Source organism: Giraffa tippelskirchi, chromosome 5 (assembly GCF_054371585.1).
Source record: "Giraffa tippelskirchi isolate mGirTip1 chromosome 5, T2T-mGirTip1v1.2.pri, whole genome shotgun sequence".
Lineage (NCBI taxonomy): Eukaryota > Metazoa > Chordata > Mammalia > Artiodactyla > Giraffidae > Giraffa > Giraffa tippelskirchi.
Genome location: NC_137279.1, coordinates 144,875,799 through 144,896,147, shown reverse-complemented (window position 1 = coordinate 144,896,147; position 20,349 = coordinate 144,875,799). Strand labels below are relative to the sequence as shown.

Below are 20,349 nucleotides of genomic sequence, written 5' to 3'. Positions count from 1 at the left end.
GATTCCAGCTTGTGTTTCATCCAGCCCAGCATTTTGCATGATGTAATCTGCATATAAGTTAAATAAGCAGGATGACAATATGCAGCCTTGACATACTCCTTTCCCGATTTGGAACCAGTCTGTTGTTCCCTGTCCAGTTATAACTGTTGTTTCTTGACCTGCACACAAATTTCTCAGGAGGCAGGTAAGGTGCTCTGGTATTCCCATCTCTTTCAGAATTTTCCACAGTTTGTTGTGATCCACACAAAGGTTTTGACGTAGTCAGTAAAGCAGATGTTTTTCTGGAACTCTCTTGCTTTTTCGATGATCCAGTGGATGTTGGCAATTTGATCTCTGGTTCCTCTGCCTTTTCTAAATCCAGCTTAAACATCTGGAAGTTCTCAGTTCACGTATTGTTGAAGCCTGGCTTGGTAAATTTTGAGCATTACTTTGTGAGTGTGTGAGATGAGTGCAATTGTGCGGTAGTTTGAACATTGCCTTTCTTTGGGATTGAAATAAATACTGACCTTTTCCAGTCTTGTGGCCACTGCTGAATTTTCCAAATTTTCTGACATATTGAGTACAGCACTTTCACAGTATCATCTTTTAGGATTTGAAATAGCTTAATTGTAATTCCTCACCTCCACTAGCTTTGTTCATAATGATGTTTCCTAAGGCTCACTGGACTTCACATTCCAGGATGTCTGGCTCTAGGTGAGTGATCACACCATCATGCTTATCTGGGTCTTGAAGATCTTTTTTGTATAGTTCTGTGTATTCTTGCTACTTTTTCTTATATTTGAAAAAAATAAAAGAAGAAGAATATTCATAACACTGAAAATACATATGAAATTTAAACTTCAGTGTCCACCAATAAGGTTTTATTGGCATACAGCCACTATCCATTTGTTTATGTCTATGGCTGCTTTTGTGGTACAATGCAGACTGTACAATGTACATGTGTACCACAGGTACAATGTGGTACAATGGCAGAACTGAGTAGTTGTGACAGAGAATAAATGGCTTAAAAAGTCTAAAATATTTACTATATAGATCAATACTAACAAAGCTCGCTGACTCCCGATGTAAGAGAATAATGGGCAATTATAATGGAAAGTAATGTTGGCATGCTTATAATACACCTAGCTTGAGATGAAAAGGAATCCTTGCAGGTTTTGAATATAGGAGGAAGCCAAACTGCCTCTGCTTCCTAAAGACATCACCTATGCCTACAAATGTTTGTTAAATCAGAAAAAATGAACAACAATGGTTCAGATTCCTAACCCCACTGTTGCTTTAGAATTGTTGCTCTTCAAAAGAATGAATGCCATTTCAGCAAAGGCCATGTACGTTGACTCTCTGAGGTTGTCCATCCTAACCTCCCACAGGTGTGCTGTGAGCAGCTCTCACAGATTTTGACGTTGTTGGACGTGAAACAGTACCTTGTGTTTTGGGGCTTTCCTAAGAGTGTATTTAGATGACTCCTGCACAAAGAATTGACCAAAGAAGCTAACTCTCTCTAGAGGATTTGTGAGAGCCAGATCATTAGAGAAAAAGTGGTTCAGGCAAAGACACACTGCAGAAGGAGGCCAAATGTTAGACCCCTCCTGTGGGTGTTCGTATCAGATCCACCATGGATTCACTTCAAATACCAAATTTCCTCTAATATTTTAAGGCAGCGTGTCACCAAGCCTCGCTAAGGGGTGAAATATAAGAAGAGTGTAGAGAAACACATGGGAAGAACCTCAGCATAAAAAGAAAACAAACTCTGGGAAATGTGGTTAAGAAATATCAGACTCAATTAATAGCGGAGGCTTCAATAATCTTAGAGAAATCCAATACAAACCAAATTCAAATGACATGCCAGTGCTTCTAGCCATGTTTGCTTTCAGTTGACTATGTTTTTAAAAAATCTTAAGGGGAATTCTTTAAGGAAACCAAACCTGGGTAAAACCTACATTCTTCTAGGTAATAAAAATTAGGTAAAATACTAATTTCACATTTTTCTCTTTTACTTAAAAACAGATATCTTTTAAAATTTTTTGTCTCATTTAAAAAATTTTTTTTGAGAAATGATAGGAAGATCATTCGGAGAAGGCAATGGCACCCCACTCCAGTACTCTTGCCTGGAAAATCCCATGGACGGAGGAGCCTGGTAGGCTACAGTCCATGGGGTCGCTAAGAGTCGGACACGACTGAGCAACTTCACTTTCACTTTTCCCTTTCATGCACTGGAGAAGGAAATGGCAACCCACTCCAGTATTCTTGCCTGGAGAATCCCAGGGACGGCGGAGCCTGGTGGGCTGCCGTCTATGGGGTCGCACAGAGTCGGACACGACTGAAGCGACTTAGCAGCAGCAGTAGCAGCAGTAGGAAGATCATTTCTCAGTAGATCATTCAGTAGAGTAGAGCTGAGATGAAGTTAAGGGAGAACATTGAGAATGAGAAAATATATAATATTTTAAAAAATGCAATTTAAAGTAAAAATACATAACTTGTTTTGGAGCTAATCCCAGATAAGTATGAGTATAGTCAGGGATAATGATGAAATCTGGATTAGAACTGTGTAAAGCTTTGAAAAATAGTAAGCTCAAGTGTTGGGAATGTAAAATGGATGAAATTTTAGAATGATCTTCTACCCTAAATGGAGGGAAATAAAGCTTAACTCACATGTCAATATAGTCTCATAAATACTTACCTAGAAGAGCACAACCACAGGATACTTGGATATAGATACAGATGCAGACACACACATGGACATGGACAAATAGATGTGCTTTAGGATATGAAAAATTCCCTAGGTCAAAATTGTAACAGTGCAATGCATTCTAGAAAAAAAAAAATCATTTCCTATCCTGGCTCAGAATGTAAAAAAATGAATTCCCCACAACATTGTATAATGGATCTTCTAGACACAGTCTCCTATAGAAGCATAATTTATGTAGTGGATGACAAGAAGAGTTTTATGATATCTGGAATTCATTGAAAAATTTTAGATGGGAAAAACTGAGATCCAATTAAAACCTTAATAAATGACTCTGTGTTGAATACAAATATATTAAGTTAATATGTGTGCAAGATGAAATTGGAAAAGTTATGGGAGTCTGAGTTTTAATTCTATTTCTATCAGGAAACATTATAACTCAGAGAATTACATAGTAATGGGACTGTTTACATTGAAAGCAAAACTGAATTTAAATAGAACATTTTAGCCCATGACTTGTTATAACTTATAAAATCTCAGCCTTAAGGCATATTAAAATTAAGGTGAAAGGCTGGTGAGGAAAAGGAAGATGGACCATTAGAGCCCAGAAGAACCCACGGTAGGCTGATGTAACAATAGGGTCAGTTCCCAAGGATCTTACCATGGAGGAAAGCAAGGGCTGGCAGGCTACCATACAGCAGGCCCCACCCACATCTTACAACAATGAGAGATACAGCAGTGAGAGTCTTTGGTCAGATGAAATTCTCATGAACAGAAGGTGGTAATATCTGGTTTTATGGGAAACCAGGATGGGGTATGCAATGTCTTTGTTAAAGTAGGACCCAGGAGCTAGGGGTTGATAGATACAAGTGAGTATACCTATCCTGTACACTCAGAAAGATAGAATGTATCTATTTCCCACATACTTACATATTTGCTCTAGGTTTTGTATCCTAGTCTGTATCCTGTATGAGGCACGCGTGCATGCTAAGTTGCTTCAGTTGTGTCCAACTCTTTACAACTCTATGGACCATAGCTCACCAGGCTCCTCTGCCCATGGGATTCTCCAGGCAAGAATACTAGAGTCGATTGCCATGCCCTCCTCCAGGGAATCTTCCCAACCCAGGGATCGAAGCCCTATCTCTTACATCTACCTGCATTGGCAGGCAGGTTCTTTACCATTGGCGCCACCTGGGTAGGTCCTAGTATGTATTCTAGAGACGATATATTCTTACCCTTGGTTTTCTGACTATCAAATCTAAGACAATTAGATTAAGTTTGAATGGTGTCAGATGATAGAGATTGGGCTCCTAATCTATCTGGGAGCCGAGTGTAGCAGTTGTGAGGGCAGACACAGAAGTCCAGCCATCTCGGTTCAAATCTCTGTTGCCCTGCTTACCAGCTGAGAATGACAACATTCACATGGATGTCATGAGGATCAAATGGGATATTGTATATAATTGCAGGGTGCCTATGGTTGGTTATTATTATTTTTGCAAACAGGCTTTTGGCTTTAAGTCATGTAACTTGAGACTTGGAAAATTATACTTTATCTATGGGCTAAACTAAGCTATTCCTATAGTTTGGCCAGTTTTAAAACAGACGACCGGTGCCCACCTGCACATCTGGCTGTATCCTCATTCCCTAACAGGATCAGAATTGCTTTTATTACCATCCAACTGCTTTTTTTCTCACCCAACTTCTGTCCAGCTCAAAAAGTGACTGTTAATATTGTTTTGTAAAACTTTTAGTCCAGACTTACTTTAGAATTGATTGAGTTTGTTTTTAGGTTGTTATAAAATATGACAATTCCTGCCCCTATTTAGTTCTAATTTATGGATGCTAACAAAAGAATAACATTTTGGGAAGTGTGGACACGGGTGGGTGGGAACTTGAGAGATCCATACACAAGACTGAGGGAGCTAGTGAAACCCTCTCGGCGATGTACCCAAGCCACAGGATGCTAGTTGTTTGCCTGCTCAGTGTTTATTTTTCTGAGATACCCAAGAAGAATGGAAATCATCCTATTCATACTCTCTTTAGTCAACTTTTTTTTTTTGCTTTAGAAAAAGAGCTACCATTTTGAGAATATTCATAGTGCCAGAGATTGAGGTGAGTGGATTTACAATCATTATCTTATTTTTCACAAGGAGTTACATATTATTAAATAAACTAAGGATTAAAGAGAGGTTAAGAAACTTGATCAAGGTCATCCAGCAAGGAAGGGCTCAATGGGGTTGCTCGCTGGAGGCCACTGTGCTGTCTCCCAGAACGGCAAACTTTCTGGATGGAGAAAGAGAGCTCTGTCTGCTCTTGCCCTTCCCACCTGCCACCCTGTCAGACTCAGCCCTTCTTTCCTTATAGCTTTGCTTCCACTTTGGATAAGGACCTTGTTGTGTTAGTCACTCAGCCATGTCCAACTCTTTGTGACCCTTGGACTGTAGCCACCAGGCTCTTCTGTCTATAGGATTCTCCAGGCAAGAATACTGGAGTGAGTTGCCATTCCCTTCTCCAGGGCATCTTCCCAACCCAGGAATCGAACCTGAGTCTCCTGCATTGCATGCAGATTCTTTACCATCTGAGCCATTAGGGAACCCTGGTTAAGGACCTTATCACATTGTATTATCATACATGTCTTATCTTTCCCACTTGACAGAACCTGAGATAATGTTAGAGACCACAGAAATCATTCTCTTATCTGATAGGTCCTATAGTACTTCAATAAAGGTTTTCTCCTCCAGTTAACATTAGCTCAAAAAAATTTTATTCTTCTAGTAGCAGCTCAATAAAAGTTTGTTGAATTCATAAACAGATGAAATACTGAGTGCTCCTGACCCACTGAAGACCATAAGAGAAAGTGGTGGTTTAAAACATGCCGTCAGGATCAAGGAGTTCTGCCTTGAAAACACAGCAGATCTCTGAAACAGATGGAGTAGGAGAGCAGAGTCTCCCTCACAGAGACTAAAAAGAGGAGTTTCCCTTGGGAGCAGGCCAGCTCCTCCACAGTCTCAGCCTCTGCAACCCTTTTCCGAGGTTCTTCTTGCTCTCCCGGGATTTTGTATGTTCTCATCAAGAAAACATCAAATGCCTTGAAAGCCGGGGTTTCTGCTCTATGGTTTGTGAGCCAATCTCAGATGTCACAGTCACCACTGGCAGCCCATAGTGCTTTTCCTGACACCATGTAAGCAAACTAGACTGAGCTTCCAGCAAGTGAAACTTCTTTTGGGTAAATATTTTGGGCCTAGTTTTAATATTTCTCTGACAGACCAAGTGGTGGAGATCTGTGTATATACACAGATCGGTCTCTCCCTTTTCCTGCTACGTATGTGATGTTACTTTCCTCGTAGAAATAACTGTTTCTCTTAGTCAGTTTTGGATGGGAAATTGGGCTTTCCTTGTTGCTTTTGTCAACAAGGAAAGGGGGCTTGCTGAAGTGATGTGGAGAGGGCCCAGGACATGTCTTCTCCCAGATCACCTGCTTCTTAGGTGGAGCTGCTATATCTCACTGTGTTTTAGCATCAGAGTATTCAGGTTGGATGGTGAAAAATGGCCTCTCTGGATTTCCAGTGTTAATAGGAAAGTTTAGATCTAACCTTGTTACTGAAATTGCAACAAAATTGTCAAATTCTAAACTTGTTGCAGGAAAGGGCAAAGTCCTGTGCATGTGTGCATGCACACACACAATTTTTATATACAGTTAATGTATATATGGAGAAGGCAATGGCACCCCACTCCAGTACTCTTGCCTGGAAAATCCCATGGATGGAGGAGCCTGGTAGGCTACAGTCCATGGGGTCGCTAAGAGTCGGACACGACTGAGCGACTTCACTTTCACTTTTCCCTTTCATGCACTGGAGAAGGAAATGGCAACCCACTCCAATATTCTTGCCTGGAGAATCCCAGGGACGGTGGAGCCTGGTGGGCTGCCGTCTATGGGGTCGCACAGAGTCGGACACGACTGAAGCGACTTAGCAGCAGCAGCAGCAATGTATATATATGAGAATATACTATATATACATATATCCTATTTACAGTATATTTATGTATACACACATTTTCATGGGCTTCCCAGGTGGTGCTAGTGGTCAAGAACCTGCCTGCCATCGCAGGAGATGTAAGAGACACGGTTTTAATCCCTGGGTTGGGAAGATTCCCTGGAGAACGGCAGGCAATCCATTCCAGTATTCTTGCCTAAACACATCAGCTTAAAGCAGGAAAGAGAAATGCATTATCAGTTCATTTCAGTCGCTCAGTCGTGTCCGATTCTTTGCGACCCCGTGGACTGCAGCCCGCCAGGCTCCTCTGTCCATGAGATTCTCCAGGCAATGAAAGATCATCGAATCCAGGTCTCCCGCATTGCAGGCGGATTCTTGACCGCCTGAGCCACGACGGAAGACCTTGTGTACTTAGAAACGAAATATATCCTACTTAGGCTCCAGTTGGTTGCATCTTTCCTTGATTGACATTTGTAGTCCCTTTTAATGGCAAATTAATTTTAGATAACGCCATCACAGGGTTTTAAAGTAGAAAGAAGGCTCTTTCCTTAACCGGCTTAGGGAGAATTTTGCTACTTTTGAAGAATCCTTTGATGTACCCAAAGCCTGGAGAGAGATGATTCCAAACTCACTAAACTTCTTTAGAAGTGTGAAGTGTCTGCTATGAGTTCTATGATCTGTTAGCGAAGACCGAATCGAGGAGAAGAAAAGGCCACTTTCTCTTCCCAGCGGGACCCATCTGAGCTCCCAGCTTGCTGCTGAGCGACATTATATACGATGAACAGACAGAAGTTTACAGAAAAAAAACAGAAAAGAAAAAGTAGCAAGCACCAAGAGGCAGCCGCAGGCGCCAGAGACGGCACGTGATCTGGGGGCGGGGCCTCGCAGGCCGCTAGCCAGTGGACGGGACCGGGGGCGGCCCCACGACCCGAGGGGCGGGGCCTGTGCCCGCGCAGCTCTCACCGCGGTCCCCTTATTTGGATCTGCGGGAATGTGGGCTGGAGCGGTCCTGCAGCGGTACCAGCCTCCAGCCTGTCGCCGGGACTGCCCCTGACCCAGGCGCGCCCGCTGCTCGGTGGCAGGAGGGCCGGCGGAGCGCCATGGCCTGCATCCTGAAGGTAATGAATCGCATCTATGGCTCGGACGCGTGGTTGGACAGCCTATTGCTGCTCAGAGGCGCGGAGTCAACCGCGGTCCCACCGCATCCTCATCTCAGTTGTCTTTTCCTGGCGTTGATTTTCTTTTTGTTCCTTTGGCAAATGCATATGGAGGGAGATTCAGAAACATGTAGCTGGCACGGCTTCTCTTCCCACCATTCCTGCCTGCTCGCGCCTGCATCGAAGGAACTGCAGACTGTTGGCTTCAGGGGAGAGCAGGGCTGTGTGCCGAATAATGGGGATGGCAGGGAGGGGAGGGGTGATCCAGCGAATCCCGCGGCCCCGATGCCTGAGGCCTTTCTGAAGCCACGCGCAGTAGAGCAAAGGCTGGCCATGGATTATTGGTGCTGAGGGGTAGAGCGCTTTTGAATGGGATGAGAGTGAGCAGAGGGAGTTCTACCGCACATTTGATCATATGAAGACAGAAACTTCTGAGTTTACAGGTAGTCCCTTAGGAATGAGTTTTCTGTGAGATCAGCTAACTCTGTGTGCCCAAAGTTCCACTTCGGAAAAGTTCACAAGAGGATGTATTTATTAGTAGAGAATTTCAAGCCTAACTTTGGCTAAAAAATTTAAAGTCGAACTTTTCTTTTGCTCACAAACAGACAAAATGATTTCACTCCCTCTCAGAGTCTGCTCAGGCGCCCCTTCTTTGTTGAGTTTTCTTTCTCGTGTGTTCTTAGCCTGGAGTGAACATCCTTCTAGGTTCACAGCCTTGTAGCATCAGGTGGGAGGACTTGGTGTGAGTGCCTCACCTGAGAACTTTTTATTCCACAGGGAATTTTGTTTATTTTTTCAAATTTTTTCAATTTGTTTGTTTTTTCATTTTTCTACACTATTGTTTCTACTGGTGCCTAACCTGACTCCTGACTGTATGAGTCAAAAACATTCACAGCATGAAAGTTTCCTGGGCCTTGACTGGAGAGTGTAAAGGCCTACTTGTTCCAAGTTTGGGGAAGCTATGTGTGACAGAGGAAAAACACCAGAAATCAATTTGTGTGTGTGTGTGCGCGCGCGCGCGTGTGTAAGAGCATTTGTTTTTTTGTAGGGTGGTTTGAAGCCATCTACTGCTATATTAGTTACCTGAATCCTCTTCCAACATGCCTTGGTGCTAATGATGCAAATAAGAGACTAACCTAGTAGAGTTTGTTTCCATTTCTTATAGTAAAGGAGATGAGATATTTCCTGTGATTTCTCTGAACTTCCTTTGTTTGATTTTGGAACATTTTCTGGGACGTAATGGTAGCAAGATCAAATAATACATTTTTATTATTTACATTCGTACTACAGTGTGGGATTTTTACCTTGGAGACTTCTAGCACAAGGACTGAAATATGAATATGAGTCATCTCTACTATTTATTGGGTTATTAGCCTAAAGGGAAGTTGAGTGTGACATTTATTGTTGGCTGTCTTCTTCCCTTTTGATTTCTCCCCTATCTCATCTTGCACACGTTCCAAACATTTTTAAGACATCTCCAGCTACAGATGAATCTGATCCAATTTTGCCTTTCCAGCCCCTCACACTGACCTCAGACATTTGGGGCATATCTGATTGCTCCTTATTTTTTCTCCACTGAAACCAAGCTGGGGTGCAGACAGGTAAACTGCTTTGGACTCAGGAAGACCTTGGTCTGAACTCAGGCTCTGCCAGATGCTACCTGTGTGACCTTGGACAAGTCGCTTAAAACATCTCTGAGTCTCAATTTCCGCAATATAAGATTAAAGTAACAGCACCACAAGATTGTAATATTCCACAGGGTTGCTGTGGGGATGAAGTAATGTAAGATATGAAAAATACTTCATGGAACAGGCATTCAATATGTGCTAATTTCCCTCATAAATAATAATAACTACAATTTAATTAACATTTGCTATATCCTCAGCTCATTTCATATAACTGTTATTCTTATGTCAAGCCCTACAAGATGAGTATCATTGTTTAAAACCCCATTTTACAGATGAGGAAGCCGAGGCTCCTGAGTTTAAGAGATTTATCCAAGGGAACAGGGTTAAGGGCAGGGTGAGCCCGGACTTAGGTTCAGATCTGCCAGCCTTCTTTATATTTTAACTGTGTTCCCTATACTTTCCCATGTGATGACTTTCTAAGTTGCCCTAAAACCATTCAGAGTCCTTACCACCTTTGAGAAACAAAGTACCATTGTGCAACAATGGTCTTGATGGCCTGTGGTGGGCCTTTTCTCCTTGTCTTTGAAGGGCCATATGTGGTGCAGTGGACAGTCCATACACCTAGATTCCATGCAAGCTTGATATCCTGCATATATTAGACAGTCACTGCAACTTGGAACCTCAATTTGCCCAAGTTGTAGAATGCCTGACAGGGTTTTGTGAGGGTAAGATGATATACTGTTTTTGTTGCTTTTGATGAAATATTTTCTGCCATATACTGGCCCTGGGCTTGCTGTTGGTATCACAAAATGTATAAGCCATTGACTCCATTCTCAATTGGCTTCCAGTATAGTAAGGGGGATAGAAAAGTAAATGAATGTTTACTTTACAATGTGAAGAGTAATAGGTCTGTGGAAGGCATAACAGAAGCATGGAGAGAGAAAGCAATGAACCCTCTAACTGGACAATCAGGAAGGACTTCTCACTCATATATGATTTGAACTGTAATTTGAAGATTGAATATGATGTAGTGTGATGAAGCTTGTGTTTTAGAAGGATAACTTTTGAGGCAGGGTCAACTTTATTCCGTGGGCAAAATATAGTTTTCTCAACAGAGTTTAGAGGTAGATCTTATTTTCCGTTTTTACATATGAGAAAACTGAGATGCAAAAAGGTTGATTAACCTATCATTATTGTCTAAACAATAGTGATCCTAAATAGGAATTCTTGACTAGCTAAGAGGAGGAGCCTATACTGTGGCAGCAAATGGTGGTCTTTGGGGGCCCTACGGATTATCCCCTCAAGGTGTTATGCATAGTAAGGGCCCAATTCTGCCCAAGTGTAAAGCTGGTTCTCATAATGGAATAATGATTACCTCAATAATCATTTAATTGTGGAATATATACTTACTCCACACTGCATGGACTTTGAAGAAATATGTGGGTTTTGTTTATGGCTCCACCACTTACTATTTGTGCAACCACTAATAAGTTTCTTGATTTCATTGCCTCAGTTTCTGAAATGGAGATGATCATGCATTCCTCAGTGGGTTATTCTACAGGTTAAATGGGAATATCTTCACATTAGTTAGAATAGGCAAGTTTACTTCAGTAAAAAACAGCCTCAAGTCTTAGTAGGTTCATTTCTTGCCATGCTCCTGGTTAGGCAGCTCTCCTGGGTAGCCAGGCCATTGTGAACAAGCAAATCAAGGGCCACTCTCTTTCCATAGGGTGTTTTAAAAGTCTTTGAAATTTGGTAGACAAGAAAGATATTTACTTTGTATTTATTTGGTTATTAGTGAAATAAAACTTTTAAATTTATAAAAGTCATTTGATTTTCTTCTCTTATAAATTACAGATTAATATTTGCTATAATGAAAACCTATTCATATTTTCTTTAATGATTTCTATCTTTGGCCAGCAGTTACTTTTTGAGAACAGTATCAGGTATACCTTTGATATTTAACATATATTTAGTGAATTGTATTAAGGTTCTTTTTTTGGATTCTGTGCTGAAATGTACACTGAGTGGACATGTGGACACAGGACACTTCTTTCTGCCTTGGAAAAGATTATGGTTTTGCCAGGTTGCTGAGACTTAGGAACTTGAAGCAGTTAGACAATAGCACAATAGGTGCATGTCTAAGCTACTGTTATCTTCTCTACCTGTCACCTGTCCTTGTATGACATTGATCTTTTTTTGGAGGGCTCTGCTGTGAGGCATGCGGGATCTTAATTCCCCGACCAGGGGTCGAACCCATACCCCCTGCAGTGGAATGGAAGCTCAGAGTCTTAACCACTGTACCACCAGGGAAGTCCCTACCTTGATCTTGATTGATGGGAAATTTGATGAGTGTTGGTATCCAGTTATATAGGGGCTTGGTGTCTTCTCATTTACTCTTCCCCCACTGCTCCAGACCTAATCCTTCACCAATTGCTGCATTAATTCTGTCTCAGGAAAATCTCTCAACTCTGCACATTATTCTCCATCCCTGTCACCTCTGTCTTGTCCAGAACCTCATATTTGGTCTGTGTTTTGAAATAGCCTCCTTTCCTTCGGGCTCCTCATAAACTTGCCCGTCTTCCACATCACTCTCAGATTACTGTGCTGAAGCACAGTGCTCATCAACCCATTTGTAGGCTTAAATGCTTGTCTTGGCTCCCCAGCCCCTGCAGGATAAGCCCAGCTATTTAGCTTGGCAGGCAAGTTCCTTCTGAATCTGGCCCCTGCCGGCATATCTGGCCTCACTGCCTACTACTCCCTTACCCATGATCTAGACACTTATCTAGATGAATTCCAAATCTTCAGATATACCTCCTTTCATGGCTCTGTGCCTTTGTAGTGTAGTATAGGGATTGAAAGCCTGGTCTCTGATGTCAGGCCAACCTATTCCAGCAGTGAAATCTCTAAGCCTCAGTTTCTTCATCTGTGAAATGGGAGCAGAAATAATGCCTACTTCTTAAGGTTATGAGGAATAAATGAGCTAGCTTCTATAGAATAGAACCTGACACATAATAAGTCCTTGATAAGTATTTGCTTTTGTTATCGTACATGCTGTTTTCTCTGCAGGAAATTCTCTCTGCTATCACTTTCCCTCCTCTCACAGAGTTCAACTTATCTTTCAACTCCTATTTCAGTGTCACATCTGCAGTCAAGCCTTCCTCTGCCTCAGCAGACTTCCTTTGTGGCCCCATGGCTTGGTTTTTGTCTCTGTAGTGGACAAGTATTAGCCTGTAGTGTAAATTAGCTGTTTATGTGCTCAATTCTTTTGTTTTACTGTGAATTCATAAAGCTCAGGGACTTTAGTAGGTTGATCAGCTAGTGTTTCCTAAGCATATTGAGGGCTTCCCTGATAGCTCAGTTGGTAAAGAATCTGTCTGCAATGCAGGAGGCCCTGGTTCGGTTCCTGGGTCAGGAAGATCCGCTGGACTAGGGATAGGTACCCACCCCAGTATTCTTGGGCTACCCTTGTGGCTCAGCTGGTAAAGAATCTGCCTGCAATGTGGGAGACCTGGGTTCGATCCCTGGGTTGGGAAGATCCCCTGGAGAAGGGAAAGGCTATCCACTACGGTATTCTGGCCTGAAGAATTCCATGGACTGTATAGTAAATGAATACTGATCTTGCTGTAAGTAAGACTATAGACTTAGTGAAAAGAAAGGTATAATACCTAGGGTATAGGAATATATGAGTGCTGGTGTTGCTAGTTATGTAACTGAATCTTGGGGGCAAGAAAGGTCTTGTCTTGTTCAACTTGATATCCATAACAACTAGTCTGATTCTTAGTAAAGAGATTCCTAAATGTTGAATGGGCTTCTCAGGTGCTCAGTGGTAACTAATCCACCTGCCAATGTAGGAGACACAGATTCTGTCCCTGGGTTGGGAAGATCTCCTGCAGAAGGAAATGACAACCCACTCCAGTGTTTTTGCCTGGGAAACAGAAGAGCCTGGTGGGCTACAGTCCATGGGGTCATAAAAGAGTTGGATATGACTTAGTGACAAAACAACAACAATAACAAGATATTGACTGTGTAAATGATATAATTTTTTTGAGATGCTAATTATATACAACAGTCTAACTTGGCTTCTCCCAGGAATAGCTGAATTCTTTTTAGATATAGCGTGGATTTTTCACTCTAACATAAGCAAGTAGATTGTAGTTTATCAATTAGTTTTCTTCTTAAGTTGCTTCTCAGTTTTGTTTCTTTTAGATCTGTGACTGCTTCTCATATAAAATCTGGAGCCAATTTGAAATCTGGAGGGAAGGAGAACAGACACCTGGACTTGAAAGGAGAAAGAAGTATAGGAGTGACTTATCTCATGTTATGATCATTTGGTTCTCTGGGTTAAAAGAAACAATAAAAGCAAAAGCAAAAAACAAACTCCAACATTTGCAACCATAATTTGTGTTTCTCAGACTATGAGATCTCAAAGGAAAATAATATGGTTTCACTGAGACTGGACAGCCACAGAAATGTCACAGGTACACAGGTTGTAAACCTGAAACTCTAAGATAATCCCAGCACATAGAATAGACAAGGCATTTTGTTTAATCTGCTTTATGACATTTCTTTCTGCTGCCCAAGGGATGCTGAAGGCTCAGTAGTTGCCCAGCCTCATTTTTAGGCTTATGGTGTCTCAGCCGGTGCTTTTGCAACTTCCATCAGCTCACTTTGGGGAATGAGTTGCTTATGTAAAAGCTTTGCTCTTTGGATGAATTGAGAACAACAGCAGCAATAACAGTTGTTCTTTATTGAGCACCTAGAGTGTTCAGGCTGGGTCCTGGGCTGCCTGCTTTACATATATCATCTCATGTAAACTTTTCCTGGGCTTTCCAGGTGGCTCAGTAGTAGAGAATCTGCCTGCCAATGCAGGAGACACAGGAGACGCGGTTTGATACCTGGGATACTGAGGTTCAGAGAAGCTAACTAACTTGCCCCAGGTCCTATGGTTAGTAAGTGGTGACGGTAGGGTTGAACTTGGCTCTGGTTGGTGATGTAATGTGTATTTTACCTTCAGGGCCAATTTGGTGAATGTTGACAGGGGCTTTGAGTTTATTTCACCATCCTCTGAATCTACACAGCTTCCTAACATATTCCTGATGGGGCTCATTTTTAGCTGTGTTATTTCTAGTTATCCCTTCTTCAGAGTTTCCTTTGTGACAGAGGAACTAGAGGATATAGAGGGGCCACAGAGAGTGTGGAAATAAGATTTTAACTCTGCCTCTAACATTAATAGCCTTTTGACCCTGAGCAAGTCGCATGACCACACACCCCCACTTTCCTGAGAAACTCCCATGTCCCTTTGAAGCTGGGAGTGAAGCAGAGGAGTAATAGAGTTGGATTTACTGTTAGGCCAAACTTCAGGACCCGCCTCCCACTCCCCCACCACACCCCAAGGGTCTGAAGAGGTTCTGGCATTTTTGTATTTATAATATTATATTCATTTTCTTGAAGAGAACCACAGATTATATAAGCTTCAAGCTTCCCAACCAAGATCCCCCCTGGGGTGGTGTTGGAATCCAAAAGAGATAAAGCTTGTACTTGTACTTTGGAAAGTAGAATGTGCTGTACACATATGTCAAAATGATTATTAGTATTATTAATAATTAGATAACAGCTTGAATCAAGGAAACCTATCTTGAGGACTAGTAGGGGAAAGAAGAGTTTAGATTTGAGGAAAGCAAAGGGAACCCATTAAGCTTTCCGGCAGAGGTCTGGGGGAAGTTATGGTATCTCCTCCCCATGAGAAAAATTTTTATCTGTTTGTGAGAATTTAACACATACTTATCCCCGAGGGTTGGAGATGGGATGAGTCCTCTGTTTTCTAGATTCAGCAAAAAGTGGAGGAAGGCATTTTTCTAACTGAACGGAGTAGATTTAAACAAGTGTTATCAGGATCCCATTACAGAAAGCTGCAGTTAGCTCCTGGTTATTAAAAGGCTCATTATTCAATTTATGGATTAGCCAGATCCTGTTAGTCCCTGGCCACTCTGATCTACACCTTTTATGTGTTTCAATGCCAATTAGCGCTCCCACCAGAGCCTGGAAAGTCAGAGGAGCTAAGCCCCAAATTGGTTCATTCCTTTCCCTGTTAGCAGCTTTGTCAATGTTTGTCAGCAGGGAGGTAAAGAAAAGGACTCAAATGGGGTGAAGAGATTATCTGTGATTTCACTATTGTTTTCTTTCTTCCTCAGCTGGAGAATTAAAAGTATACTCTGGTTCTGATTTTAACTTGATTTAAAGTCACTGAATCAGAGATCTTGGCCTAGGGCATCCAGAGACTTCAATAAACAGCAGCCTCAGGGTAGGTAACATTTTCAGAGAGCCTTTTGTCCACACCCCACGTCTCCAGGCCTCTGTCTTGTTTCCTGTGAGATGTGGAGGGGTGGGGGCTCACAATTTCTGGTATTTGGGGGACTGGGAACAGTTAACTCCTAAAGAGATTGCTCAGGGGCCAGGAAAAGAGAGTCCTTGTCCTAAGTCATTCTAGTGTTTGTGTAAAAAAAGTATGTGTCTCTGCATACACACAGTAAATATAAATGGAAGTGGGCACCCACATTTATTCAATCATATCTTAATATATATTGAGGTTTGAAAACCCTTGCATGTAAGATCCTTTTCTGGAAGGGACTTCTGTCTAACATCCAAGTCTGTTTCCTAGGGAATTTATTAGCTGTGTATTTATCAGACACAAAATAAAAGGTTCGGTCAGTTTTGAAAACTCTATTTGCATCTTGCTCTGAAAGATCACGATCACAAGGAAACTGGAAGTGAAATGTATACGTCCTGATTGGGAATGGGTTGTAATGTGGGCTTAAACTGTGCATGTGGAGCTCATCTTAGATTTTAAGGATTGGAACAAGCAAACGACTGTTCTTAGACAATTCTCCTCCTTCGGACGATAGGAGTACACACCTGTGGAGAGCAGGGCTGCGATTCCTAGTATAGTTGTTTGGTGTTCTTGGCCCCAATGGTGTGCTTGACTTTGAAGAAAGAGATGAGAAAATCTCTCTCTGTGACAGGTTTGCCTTATCAATCAGGGAAAAGGGTACCCAAGAAAGAAGAGCTGTTCTCTAGGGTGTGGACAGGAAAAAGACCATGCTACACAGACTCCAAGTCTGATTCCAGTTTTGTGATGAGTTTGAGTAATGACAATAATACCTTTATTTAATGTTCTGCAGCAGTACTGTCCAGTAGAAATATAATGCAGGCCACTTAGGTAATTTTTTATTTGTAAGAGCCACATTAAAAAGAAAGCAAAAAGAAGTAGTTAGAATTTATTTAGTAATGTATTTTATTTAACCCCAAATATTCAAAACATGTTCATGTTAATTTGGAGTCAATATCAACTTATAAATAAGCTATTTATACTTGTTTCATAAGTCTTCATGTCTGTGTATATTTTGCCATTGCAGCATATTTCAATTTGGATGATAAAGTTTCATCACCAATACTTGATCTCTATTTAGATTTTATAAAATGTTCAGTTGACAAAGTAGATTCACATGTCTAAGTTGCTCCAAAGATGCATTTAAGCCTTTGGTGAGCCCTTAAAATTTCATCTGAAATGGAGTCCTAAGCTTTTTCATATCCTGAGCTCGATTGGCCCCCCAGATGTTGAGCAGCTGTGAATTCTCCCAGGAGACTGCTGCTTTGGTCTCAGTGAGGTAGTGTGAACTTCTGGAGGCTTTGAGGTCAGAGACAGACTTTATGCACTTTTATTTGAATAGTTCCTTTGCTCCAGGAGGACGGTACACATATGGCAGCAATTTAGACATACAGAATAAACCACATGTCTTCTTTTAAGTCAAGAGAGTAAGGTGATTGGAGTTCCTTTGTACAGTTTGCTTATTTTTTGACTGTTTATTTGTGTCTATAAATTCAGCAATATGCTAATAGATGTATGTCTGGTGGTACTTAGAGTAAATCACTTTGTAAACATGCAGTGCTGTTTTGGTTGCCTGCACTGAGTTGTATTCCTGCCCGGCTCTGCCTAGACTTCCTGAATCATAGAGTGTTAGCATTTTTTCATGTGGAGAATGTTTCATTGTTAACGACAGCAGGTGCCATTTGTTGAATACCTTCTCTCTGGCAGACAGCCCGCCAGATATTTTACAGATATTTATTATCCCTCAGCAAGATTACAGGATGGGTATTATGACTTTCATCCGACAGATGAGGAAACTAGTTCATATCGCGTAGTGAAGTGAAAGTCGCTCAGTCGTGCCCGACTCTTTGCAACCCCACGGACTATACAGTCCATGGAATTCTCCAGGCCAGAATACTGGAGTGGGTAGCCTTTCCCTTCTCCAGGGGATCTTCCCAACCCAGGGATCGAACCCAGGTCAGCCTCATTGCAGGCAGATTCTCTACCAGCTGAGCCACAAGGGAAGCCCTTCATATCGCGTAACAACTTTGTCAATGAAAGAACACTAGACCAAGGTCCGCAAACTAATAGCCCTTAGGTCAGATCCAGCCTGGTGCCTGTTTATATGTAGTGTGCAAGTTCAGAATGGGTTTTGTGTTCTAAAATGGTTGAAAACAATCAAAAGAAGAAGATTTAATGATGTGAAAATGTAAGAAATTCCAATATTGATGTCCCTGAATAAAGTTTTACCGGAATATAGCCATGTTTATCCATGTCTTAGTGTCTTAGTGTGCTTTTGTGCTGTAATGGCAGACTTGAGAAGCTGACATGTAGGCTCTGTGGCTTGCAAATTCTTAAATATTCACTATCTTTCCCTTTACAGAAAAAGTGTGCAAGCCTACGCTGAACTGTTGAGTTCTTACTGTAGACTGTAAGAGCCAGGGGCAGTCAGAGTACTCACACCTGGGCCTCACATCATGATTATCAGGGATATTTAGTGAATATGGAGCCAAGAACTCCATGTGAAAGAGGAAACTGAAGCCCAGAGAGGATAAGTAACTCCCCAAAGTCACATAGTGGGACTGGGATTCAGACTCCAAAGCTTGATCCCTAAGTCCATTGCTTCTCACAGATAAGCTGACCACACTGCCCCTCAGCTTGAACTACAGGACCTCCTGAAGGGCTTTTTACACCAGAGATTTCTAAGCCCCACCCCCAGAGTTGATGATGCCATAGTTATGGACTGGCATCTAAGAATCTGCATTTCTAACAAGCCTCCAGGTGATGCTGCTTGCTGCCAACCATACTTCAATTAGCCCTATCATACTACATCCTGCTCAATAAATTGCTGCTGAGTGACGAATGGCTTCAAAGCTGTGTGTGTGTTAGTCACTTAGTCGTGTCTGACTCTGTGACCCTATCAACTGAAGCTCACCAGGATCCTCTGTCCATGGAATTCTCCAGGCAAGAATACTGGAGTGGGTTGCCATTCCCTTTTCTAGGGGATCTTCCTGTCCCAAGGATTGAACCTGGGTCTCCTGTGTTGGCAGGCGGATTTTTTACCATCTGAGTCACCAGGGAGGCCCTCAAACTCATGTATTCCCCAACAAAAACTAACTACAAATTTAAGTCAAGTGCATTCTAATGGCCTTTTCAGGTATTGTGATCATTTGATTTCTGCCTACATTGTTTTCGTTAAGCCCCAAGCTTTCTGATGCTATGGGACTCAGGCCACCATGAATGTTGAAATGCTTGTGCCTCTGTGTCTGGTAGCAAGGGACTGGGTCTGAAATGAATCTGTCACTAGTGCCATGCCTCTTGCATTTCTAGAAACTCTGTTTCTTTCAAATCAGTTTCAAAATCAGTTTATGATGATTTATAAACAAGGAATTTGGTTCCTGCTGATTATATGTCAAACCCTTTCTCACACTATGACCCTCGTTTCTCTGCTGGCTAACAAGACCTTGGGGTATAGGAAACAGCTTCTGTAGTCAGATTGTCCTGGCTTTGGTAGTGGAAGTTAATGGGTTAGTGCTAGAGTTCACTTTCTTAATTATTGACTTAGTCTCATATTTAAAAAGTCATTATTTAAGAATTAGGAATGGGAAAAATGAAGCCTGGTGAAAGATGATAGCTTTTGTTTTTTCCATGTTGATGATTCATAGCCTTGTTTGGGACTTTAATAAGTAACAAAAAGCATTGGAAACTGCTGATTTAATCTCTTATAGGCTCATATTGGCATAAAAAAGAAAATAAATCTCTAGATGTTTGCTTTCTCCTGGATCTCCATTTATGTGCTTTTATTTATTGTGGAGCCCATTTTTCTGATTTTTCCACTTTCATCTTTGGCCTCCTAGCCTGTCCCCAGTACAGGTGTTAAAGAGATCATTATCAAGTACAGCTGGTATCCAGGTATCCATCTGTCTCCTGGCGATTGGTTCCAATACCCATGGTGATACCAAAATCTGAGGGTGTTCAAGTCCCTTATATTAAATAGCATCGTATTTGTATATGACCTATGCACATCCATCCACATGCTTTAAATTCATCTTTCATTGTGTGTTAGTCGCTCAGTCCTGTCTGACTCTTTGGGACTGTAGCCTGCTAGGCTCCTCTGTCAGTGGAATTCTCCAGGCAAGCATACTGGAGTGGGTAGCTGTTCCCGTCTCCAGGGGATCTTGCCGACCCAGGGATTGAACCCAGGTCTCCTGCATTGCAGGCAGATTCTTTACCCTCTGAGGCACCAGGGAAGCCCCATCTTTGAATACTTACACTAATACAATGTACATTTTATGTAAAAAGTTGTAAATACAATGTAAATAGTTGCAGTGCAAGGCAGATCCAAGTTTTTGCTTTTGGAAACTTTCTATAATTTGGTGGACAGCAGAACTGGGATGAGCAGAAGCCACGGATGGCGAAACTGGAAATGGCCAAACATGGGGATGCAGGGACTTGTGGATGGCAGAACCTGAGTTCAGCTGGCTATGTCTAAAGAACCATCATCTCAGCCTTGTAAATC

General features: G+C 41.8%; 1 protein-coding gene across 1 annotated transcript in view; it reads left to right on the top strand.

Moving 5' to 3' along the window:
* Positions 1 to 7,628: 7,628 nt before the first annotated feature.
* Positions 7,629 to 20,349, top strand: part of ST6GALNAC3 (ST6 N-acetylgalactosaminide alpha-2,6-sialyltransferase 3) — a 630,739-nt gene continuing 618,018 nt past the window's right edge. The window contains exon 1 of the mRNA XM_081490156.1: positions 7,629 to 7,796. Coding sequence (XP_081346282.1) covers positions 7,779 to 7,796 — 18 coding nt within the window. The 5' untranslated portion in view covers positions 7,629 to 7,778. The remainder of the gene's footprint in view (positions 7,797 to 20,349) is intronic.